Source organism: Sander vitreus, chromosome 2 (genome assembly GCF_031162955.1).
Source record: "Sander vitreus isolate 19-12246 chromosome 2, sanVit1, whole genome shotgun sequence".
In the NCBI taxonomy this organism is placed as follows: Eukaryota; Metazoa; Chordata; class Actinopteri; order Perciformes; family Percidae; genus Sander; species Sander vitreus.
The window spans coordinates 22267502-22278708 of NC_135856.1; the positions used below are offsets into that span (position 1 = coordinate 22267502).

General features: G+C 39.3%; 1 protein-coding gene across 1 annotated transcript; it reads right to left on the reverse strand.

Annotated features, from left to right (window-relative positions):
• Positions 1-72: 72 nt before the first annotated feature.
• Positions 73-2290, reverse strand: slc25a4 (solute carrier family 25 member 4). Its single transcript, XM_078269669.1, has 4 exons — positions 2116-2290; positions 940-1426; positions 699-839; positions 73-589 (listed from the first exon to the last, which is right to left on the reverse strand). The coding sequence occupies exons 1-4, from the start codon at positions 2224-2226 to the stop codon at positions 432-434; spliced, it is 897 nt and encodes a 298-aa protein (XP_078125795.1). The 5' UTR covers positions 2227-2290; the 3' UTR covers positions 73-431.
• Positions 2291-11207: the final 8917 nt, after the last annotated feature.

Here is an 11207-nt window from a genome sequence, read left to right on the forward strand (position 1 = left end):
TTAACTGCAGATGACATGTTGCCACTACAACAGAACATACATCCAAAATAATGAACTATGAGATTAATACATCTTTATTCTTAATAAAATAATGTGTGAAGTGGGATACATGGGTCAGAGTGGTCACAACATAACACAAGTGCCTCAGCAACTGCTGTACAAACTCGACTCTGATATATGACAGGTAGTGACATTATCTTTTGCATCATCACAACATCTCCACTGAAACACTGGCTTAAAAGACTGTTTGTGCGTTGTAGATGGGATATATACATTTTTATGAGGAGGCATGTTAACCCAGGTCAAGTATACATACCTACCTGTACATGCCCACATTGTAATTCACCACAAGCTGTTATCACTCTATTGCAATACTTAAGACTTAAACCAAGTGAAGGGTTTCCTTGGGGACTGGGAGATTATAAAGTTTATTATGTGTACTTCTTGATCTCATCATACAGCACCAACACAAAGGCACCACCCATGCCTCTGATCACGTTGGACCAGGCACCCTTGAAGAAGGCTTTTCCTCCCTCATCCTTAAGGATCTTCTTCCAGCAGTCGATTGTGCCCGTGTACATGATGTCAGCTGTGGAAATGGAGACATGAATAGTGAAGCACAATGCCCATAGATGCATGCGTAAAATGCAAATCCATCACTATAAGGACATGATTCCACAAGCATGAGTGACGCTCACCTCCTTTGCGTCCAGACTGCATCATCATACGACGTCTGACGGTGTCGAAGGGGTATGAGACAATACCAGCTGCAGCAGTGACAGTCTGGGCGATCATCCAGGTGATGACGATGTGAGTGTTCTTGGGATCTGGCAGCATACCTGTATGAGGGAGGAGTTAAATCACCCGCTCGTCATGAAAAACTAAATGCACATACTACATTAAAAACATAATAAAATCAGGTCGACCAGATGTGCGCACCTTTAGCTGTGTCGAAGCATCCGAAGTAGGCCGCTCTGTAGATGATAATGCCCTGCACTGACACGTTGAATCCGAGGTAAAGACCCTTGATGCCATCGGTTTTGAAGATCTTGGTGAGGCAGTTTCCAAGACCGGTGAACTCTCTCTCAGCTGCGCCCTTGCCGATGTCGGCAGCGAGTCTTGTTCTGGCGAAGTCCAGAGGGTAGACGAAGCAGAGCGAAGTCGCACCAGCGGCACCGCCAGATGCGAGATTACCAGCGAAGTAACGCCAGAACTGTGTTTTTTGATCCACACCACCAAGGAAGATCTTCTTGTACTTGTCTTTGAAGGCGAAGTTGAGGGCTTGGGTGGGGAAGTAACGGATCACGTTGGCCAGGTTGCCTCTCCAGAAGGAAATAAAGCCCTGCTCCTTTGGGATCCTTACCACACAGTCCATGATGCCCTTGTACTGCATCTCTGCGGTGATCTGTTTGCTGGCATGCTGGACCTACAAGTGAAGATAATAAAAACATTAAAAAGACACATTAACTACCTTAAATGTAAATAATTATCTTATAACATTTTGTGTAAAGGAACGTTGTCATGCCCCATGTTCTATTAACGAAAAACAAATACTGTTTTGTAGCCTATTCCAATTTTAAAAACTTCTTGGATTTACTTAATCTTAGTCGGTCAGGCATTGCTTTGTGTAGTTGTAGGCCTACCAGTCTACATGCACACTCCTGTCACTTGAGAATCCGCTGTGTATTAAATTACATAGTTCAAGTTAAATTTAGCAATTCAATTTCACTAAATATTAGTACGAACATCTGTTATATTGGAGTAATAATACACTTAATAAACGTACCAATAGCTCACAAACTACTATTATGTCCATTTTATTGACACTAATTAGGAGGCCTCGTCACCATCGCCATCATAGCAGCAACATTACAAAGTGCAGTGCGTAAAACCATCTCCACATTGACGCAGGACCTCTCACGTGCCCTTTGACATTACGCACCAGACCATAGGAACCAGACCATAGCACAGTTGGACTTTTTGTCCACAAAAACCTATTCCAAATTTACATTTTAGCGATTGGTTTATCAGTAACCCAACATTTACGCACACTTTACGCACAAAAGAATGAACATGAAACCAGGCTTTGGGCAACATTTGGTTCAATTAGTTTACCTGCAGCAACAACTTGACTCTCTCAATGGGAGCGACAGCTGTTTTGGAGATGGCAGCGGCAACGCCACCGGCCAAAAAGTCCTTCAGGAAACTGATCACCGCGTCCGACATGGTTGGATCTTTCTTGTGCAGATATGAGACCCCTGACTTTTCCCAACTTCACCAAGGTCCTCTAGGAAACCCAACGCCCCTCAATGTGGACGAGGCACCCCCGATGTTTCCTTATATAACGGCGCCATATATCGCGAGAATTTTGAGTGATGGATTTGCGTTTTGACAAACAGATTAACGAGGTTGAATAAATTTCCGAGGTTGAAGTTCAAGACGTGCGCCATGTTTCCTGAAATCAAGATAGGCCAAGCCGGGGACGTTTAAAGGACACAATATGTGTAATTTGATTATGATTAAAACATGTATTTATTTGTAATCTAACCTAATCCTAATCAGAGTAAAGTATGTTACCTTCATCCCTACTAGCCCAGCCTTTTCATCCATAATCCAAACATACACTTATGGGTCAAATGAGTTTCCAGAAGCCTTTACATAAAGAAAGGAGTTCTATGTAGTGTATCCTGAATGGGACCAACTGTGGTGAACTTTTTACAGTCATTCTACAGAGTATAGACCAGTTTTAAGATTATACAGCATAGGTGTATATGACCCTGACAAATACAGAGACTTGCGAACAGTGATTTCCTTTATCTCATTATTTTCACATCTAAACATGCTTTAAGACTTCTAAAGGCAATCACAAATTAAAACCCACATTTCAGTAGACCAAGGGGGATGTCACAGGGGTTGAGAGGTTGAATACAACCTGTTTATTCTGGGTCAGAGGTCAGATGGATGGCGTACTAAAAGGAAAATAAGGAAATAAAGCATTCCGTTAAATCACCACCCACAACTTGCTCCAATTCTATTTTATTTAAGACTGTTCTTTTCCACTCGGCTTACTGACAGTTTTGCTGCACATTCATTTTTGGCACCTGTTGAAAACACGCGTCAAGTGAACTCGAGATAGGAAGAAAGTAAGAGCGGAAAAGACTGTTTTTCTTTCAAAATAAGTTGCCACCATAAAGCAACAACATGGTTTTAGTCAATTTTGTTGCGTAAAATCGTACCGGAAATGTAATTCTGGCTATCTTGACAAGTGGGGGACATACTGTATGTGTCTCGTGCACATAAGCAATATGATCCTAAAAGAAGCCAAGTTGGCTGAAGAGACTTTAGACTTTCAGCGGTGTGGTTTGATTCCAAGGCTACTCCATTCATGTAATAACTAAACGTGGGTTACGGCGTTCAATTTGCTATGAAATATAAACAATATTGCAAATGTCCTGGTGGCGAGAAGCTCAGTAACGATGTTACAATAATAAACATTTAAAAACATGTATTCTTTATTTAATATAGTCTTTAAAAACAAAATTCGTCTCAAAATGTTTCATTTTCATTATAGCAGTGTCAAATGTAAGATGAAAAATATGAAACTCAAGAATATGTCAAAGACTTAGTGAATTAAACTAATATGAAAATACGATGCTTTAGTGAAGTCTTTGAGGTTTCACCCTCGGGTTTCTTCTCAGGACTGTAACTGCCACCCATGACCACTTGGTGGCGCTGCTTACACAGTTTTCCTAATATCCACTGATAAAACCTCAATAATAACGATAATTATAATTATAGAATTCTTATAAATAGCACTTACAAATATCACATTGATACTAATTACAATTGCAATGTTTGTCTCCATATGTTCTTGTATAGTTTGTTTTTATTATATTCTTAGTTTAGTTTTTCATATACCTCTTTATTATTTATTCTCTTACTTTCCCCTATTATCTGTTGTCGTCTTTGTGCTGCTGTAACAACTTCATTTTTAACAAATTAAGATCAATAAAGGTTTATCTTATCTTAATTATGATATGGAACAACTAATAGGCATACACTCCTGTTATCTGTTATCAGGAATCACCCCACTAATTCTTATGAAACAATTCAAATTGTGTTTTTATAGATTTTTTTTTGCACTATTAATCAAGTTTCTGTCGCTAACATGATAGGGAAAAACATTGAGACTGAGTGGTAAACTTACAAAGTAAACTGGGGTAATTGCTTATTAAAAGCTTTCTTTGATTGTGGTTCTACTTCCCCATCTCCATGGTGTTGTGCTGTCTAATAGTCAGTGGGTGGCACTAGAGAGCTGGGTGACTTTACAGGACATCATTAGCATCCCTAGAGTGCTAGTGTGGTACCCAGTGAAACAGGTGCTTTTCCTCATTTACTCCACTCTCCACTCACAACAATACAAATAATGCACCACTTTACTTGTTTCCCGCAGGGAAATATTCTTAAGTAGCCCCCACCAGCCAGGTCAGAGGTCAGGCTCAGCTGCAACCTTAGAGCTGGTTAGGGATTCAGCATCTTGTTCACTTCAACACTTCAGTTAGGCAGATGCTTGCTGACATAGGGGCTTGCACCTGCTTTTTGGCGAGCAAAAGTCGTATTATTTGGCAGTTTCACAGCACATAGACTTATCCAATTCACATCTTTCTCCTCTAAAGCATCTTCATTCTGATCTGTCAGGGATTGCCTGGTTGTATGCCATTGTTTACATTTACAGTTATTTATACCTCTAGCAATCTTTTTATGGCAACGTAAAAGTAAACTACTTCTCAAGTTCTCTGGATTGTCATCCCTGTTTGTATGATTGAGGGAGTTTCAGCAAATGTCCCTCTTCTATTATTTCCAAAAAGGACTTTTTTTTGTAAAACTCAACAACTGCTGCTCATGTATAATTCTCATCTAAATGGTAGTATCTCGTAACCATTTGCATAGGTTGGAGTAGACTTGGCAGAGTATGTTGACCTATAGAAAATGTGCTTCTCATATTACTCAACTCCTTGTTTAGTGCTGTTGAAACTCTTTTTGTACTATTATTTAAATCTGATCTAGATTTGCAAAAGTCGTTGCTGAGTAACCTTGGATCTCGGAGATTGAAGGAGGGGTCGTGGAGGGGGTTTGGGCATGGATTTGCATTTTGAGTATGAAGAGCTGCAGGTGTCAGACAGTTAGACCCCCCCACCCCCGTCACACACATAAACATGCACACACGCAAAGCTGTTACGCACAGCTCCAACACCAATACAGTCACTGATTTTATCTGTTAAGAAGCAACTGTAATGAGCATCTTTTTCTTCCTCTGGTCCCCTACCGTCTTAGACCTTAGACCAGTAGAGACTCAAAGATTATGGAGATTATGAGTGTCAGACAGGGTTAAAACCACAAATATTAGGGTCAAAGCTCACCAGCATGGGACCACTGGTTGCTTCTGACTCCAGCATGTGATTCAGACTGAATTTCTGATTAGGATTGTATTCTTTTATAAACAAAGTCAAATAAATAAATTAGAAAACCAGGCATTTTGTTGTAAATGGGAAATAAGAGCTCAGAAAGATAAGATAAAATGAGATTAATTAAGTTTAGTAGGTTTACTTTGATGCAGCACAGATTTGTATGACACCTTACAATAAAAGTTTGAACCATACATTTACTTAGTATTATATCATTTTTTATGATTTTGTCTATCTTAGTTGCTGTATGACTAAGGCTAATGTTATTCTACAGTATATTTTGTTATTGTCAACAAATCCCATTTAAAGACCCAAACCAACAATGTGTAAGTGTGTCTAACCGAGCACGTTGGTTCCTACTGAATACATAAATATTAAATATTAAATATTAAATATTCTAAAACAGCTGGTCACTGTAGTTTTTTAGGAAACATTACTCAGACAAAAGTAAATAGTGCATTTGCTGAGGACTATTTTCCCCTGCCGATTAATGCAAAATGATTGCTCTAGTGAGTATTTATGACAACAGGATGATGCATGCATGTGGGACTGAAAATAAACTTTTAACGAAGGAACATGTCACCCAGTGCAAAGGTGTGGCTGGTGTGTTTGTAATTGTTTTAAGCCCACAATGGAGCTCTATGGCACAGATACACAAACAATACTGGTTTGGTTTCTCATTGCATTGGTTGACAATAAGACAAATATGGAATAATGCCAGCTTTGCCCTTTTAAAAGAAATAACACTACAATCTTAACAATTATGCAGAACAATGGAGGAGGTTTTAATATGTACAAGTAATACCACATATTACATTGTGTTTGGGATATATTCAATAATACATGCAGCATTATCCAGCACATAACAACAGGGTTATGGGTCAACAAAAGCTCAGTTCCTTCCTCAAAGAAGATCATGTTGGCTGTTTATTCCCTCACAATGCTCGACCCCAAGGGTCTCCTGTTTAAAATCAAAATGTTTAGTCAAAATGTTAATACAATCCTCTTGCCTCAAATCCAACAGGCTGGGATGCACACTAAGTATCCCTGAGCAGACTTAGAGACTGAGCTCTCCAGGGCTCAGGGGGAAGATTATTTAAGTGTTTCCCCTCTTCTTCTCTTTGGTGCCATTATTGGCTGTTGGCCTGTTTTCATTAACCTTAAAGAGGTTGACTATATGAGTGAAAATCACATGTTTGTGAGTCTGTGTGTAAAAGCAACAACAAAAGAGACAGCGTAATGCAGCTGACGTTTTCTCACCCACAGTCAGGGCAGTGCCCACGGCAGAGCAGCCAAGGTGGACAATCACACACACACACACACACACACACACACACACACACACACACACACACACACACACACACACACACACATAAATAAACACACTGCTGTGGAGAACGAGGAGAAATCCCCATGACCAATCAGGAAGACCTGGAGACACACAGTCAGTGGGGGACGAAGGAATGGACATGGCGGGAGTGGGGGGTGGAGGGTGGAGGGTGAGAGACACAGAGGCAGAGGGAGCGAGGTTCATGAGAAAGACGGGTGGGGTGAAACTGAAGACTGGAGGAGAATATGAGGGCAAATCTGGTGCTGGAAATATGGAAATATGGAAAGAGAAAGATGAGTGTAAGGGGGGGGGGGGTTATTGCTGTTTGGCCGTGATAATGTGTGAGTGACATGACTGTTTTTGAAACTCACCAACAGTTGTCCTTGTATGGTTATCATCTAAAAAATATATACTAACAACTTGTATGGTCTGGCAAGGCTCGGCACAGAGCAGAATGCTGGTCTAAACATACCAGTAAGTCCCCAGTATGACTAGAAAACACTGCATATTTATTAATAACGAAACTTGTAACAGAGTGGAAGGGATGGTTTCAGCACACCAAACAAAGACTTCACTTTACTGGCCAGATTTGACAAATGTCTCCAAATGGGAAATTGTGAAAACACATTTTAATCCAAGCAACAAAGAACTAATAGGGATATCATGGCATATTTGCTAGACATCTTAGTTGTATGGTGTACATAAACTACACTACACTCACATCCAGAGGCTGTGTCTTAAATCACTCCTTATTTACTATATAGTGCACTATATTCACTATTTTCACTATTTTTTTTTTTTTTTTGATTGTCCAAATTCTGAGTGTATGATTTATTCTACATGTAGTGTCTTTAACATTTTTACTATATAACGAAAAAGTAGTGGTCATTGCATGTCCCACAATGCAATGCTCTGACTATTAATTTTGCGACACTACACATATCAGTGATGAAAAAAAATGACGGGGAATCAGATCTGTTTTGTGATTGTTTAGTTTTTCTGTGATTAGTTTATTACTATTCAAGCTAGCTAATATACTAGCTGTCTGAGGCTAATGTGTTGCTAACAACGCTCCAAGTAACTGTTAATTTACTGTTAGTCTAAGTTATAGCCTATATACTTATATATTTTCTTCTTTATATTTTTTTTAGTGAGCATTTACCATATTAGTGTGTTGCACTTCCTATGGGGACTTAAGGTTTGTCTTTCACCGGTGATACTTTGTTTCATCCTGGTATGAGGGACAGTGTAACAAATGTGACAGCTAATCTATAATTTGGGGCATCTTGGGTTTCCTTGTTACTGCACTAATTCATATTTACTATATTCTATTCTATTTCTGTACGGATCTCCCTCGACACTACCTACTTTAGCTAGTTTGATGCATCATATCTACGCCTGCACATGTTATATACCTTTTATATCTTATTATACCCTAAAGACACTTTTATTTCCCTTATTAAATCTTTGTACACTTTCTTATTAATTACACAGTCAACACAACATTACATCTGACTTAGGACACTTAAGATATGTGTATGAAAATAATGTACTGCATAGACTTAAAGTGTTGCAGTTTCTGCTTTTGTTGTTACGGTTTGGAAGTTTCCAGAGTTCAAATGTGTCACAATGTTTATTCTTCAGCTGTGATGTTGGGACAGCCCCTTCACAGATTAGCTTCCCTAAATTGGATAAATTAGACAAAGTAAACTTTGCTCACAGTCCATTTTCAGGGTTTAGGAAGGCTGTAGGATGAGTATGATTAGGGTTAGTCCAAATAGAGGAGAGTGTATGTGATAAGATAAATGCAGACATGTTATTTCCATTTATTATTTCTGCATTTTGTTATTTAACCTCAAACTTATTTTTTTTTTAAGTTTTGGGCCTTCTCTGATAATTTATCTTTGCCTAAATTGTTCCCTGTTCTCGATAGGACGGTGCTTCCAAACTGTCGTAAGAATCACTGTTCCATAATACATCCTGTGTATCCTAAGGTGCACAAATGTAAATGCAGCCAAGGGATTTTGTGACAACCCCCACAACACAACGTGAAGCCCGAACAAAAACTCAGTTCTTTGCTATGACGTTTCTGTCCCCTTTTACCTTCCTCTACCTTGTTTTCTTTACACCAAAGTGTAGAACATTTTAAATAGCAGCACTCATCTCTTGCTCACAATAAAAGAATTCCATTTAGATCAGCGGTCGCTCAAGACAAACTAATTAATTCAGAGGAGTAATATATTTGTAGCACCCTCAAGATGAAGGTCCCTCTCACCTAAGTGTGTGAACTTCATTCATCCATTCTTCTTTCTGCTCAGAAGGACAACAACCTCTTCAAACCTCAAATCCATTTAAAACGGATATCGAACCCTCTTAACAGCCCTTAGTCCCAAATTAGTGGGGTCATTTTAGCTGTGAAATAAGTTTGTAATGAGGAAGACTTTGTCACACAGCTTGTTAAGAGTTTAACCTGTAGTGTCTCTATTGTGTGATAGTGCTAGTATGTAAATGTATTGGTTTTATCATGCACATTATGTTGTAGAGAGGTTGTTCTTCCTTTTGGAGAGCACATCTTTTATGTTCATCTTGTATTCAGAGTAAAAACCATTAAACACTAAGAAAAAAGGATGACTTCACCCAATTATACACAGGAAGGCTCTAGACATTGTAAATTATGTTGCAGTTTTATATAACAGACATTATGTGGTAGATATAAAGGATTTTTAAAGTGCAACCTGAAAGTAACTTATTTCAAGTGAAATAAGTCCACTCACAAGAGAGCAAAATGTATGCCTCTATGTATCTTAAGTGTTATGATTTATTTCCAGAATGAGACATACCTGAAACAATTTGTCAATTATTGATCATCAGAGAGTTCAGTTCCCCCAGGAAATAGTTCCGCCGAGGAGGTATGCCATACATTTTAGATTTTAGATTAGATTTGACTGTTTTTGTTCTGTTAGTTGAGCAATTACAAGATGTCCCTTTTTGGTGTGTGAAGGGCATTTTAATGATCTATTAATTTAATAATTAATTTAAAGTGCTCATATTATGCTCATTTTCAGGTTCATAATCGTATTTAGACGTTGTACCAGAATAGGTTTATGTGGTTTAATTTTCAGAAAATGCCATATTTTTGTTGTACTGCACATTGCTGCAGCTCAGTGTTGAGCTCTCTGTTTTAGCTACAGAGTGAGGCATCACACTTCTATACCATCTTTGTTGGGAGTTGCACATGTGCAGTACCTAGGTAAGGACTACTAGCCAGTCAGAAGTAGAGTATGAGGGCGTGCCACGCTAGCAGCTAAGCGAGCATTATAACATGTGTTACAAAGTGATGCACGTTTATCACGGAAGTAAAGGCTGGACTACAATAGAGCTGTTTGGAGCAGTGTGTGAACAGTGTTCTCTGTTGGAGATGGTAAGTCCCTTTGGGGTGGACTTTGGGCTTTTTCACTTTGTAAACCTATAACATGCACAAAAAAGATATATAACACAATAAAGGAAAGGGGAAAAGCCAAAAAGCATAATATGAGCACTTTAAATAAAGACCAATTAATCGCTAATTAAAATAATTGTTAGTTGCAGACCCAGATTATTGTTTCCCAAGTTAGGTACAAAAAATACTTTTAATATTAACAGTTTGATAATTACTAATAAAATAGTTATTAACCCAGAGTGTGATTTTGTTCTTCAGATATTTTGACTTCACCAAAGTTGAGTGGAAACTTTAGCATCACATTTCTATTCTATTCTATTCTCTCCTTTACATTAACACCCTCTGTGAATTAATTATTTCAAAAACACCATCTAAATGTCACACACATTCAGCCAAATGTAATGTCTTCATACTTGTCTTCTCTCTGTTGAAACACAGTTTAAGATGATCTGAAAACCTTAAAAGTAGATTAGTCTAAAAAAGCCTTAACACCTTTGATAAATCAATTTGGGTGATCGGGGTGGAGAGAAGGGTGTCAAGAAAGCAGGGGGCAGTGTGTGTGTGTGTGTGTGTGTGTGTGTGTGTGTGTGTGTGTGTGTGTGTGTGTGTGTGTGTGTGTGTGTGTTGAGCTTGTGTGCCTGACAATGCATCACTGACCCTTTGATTGGGGGATAAGTCACTGCTTTTGCGTCCATTCCTGATTTGATGGCCGAGAGAGGGCTGATTGACCCTGTGACCTTTGTGTGTGGGGCGAAGCTCCTCGATGTCCGGAGCTCCTGTCAGCGGGTCAATAAGCGACGGCTGCTCGGGGCACGCTAGGCCTTGGCTAAGTGACCGTGCCGGATGACCACCCTCTGCTCTGACTCTTACGCCTCTCTATGGCCATCAGTTAACCCCCCCACCCCTCCCCCTCCACCACACACGTGTTTCTCCTCCCTCTTCCTTCCTCCCCCTCCCCGAGTGAAGCTTG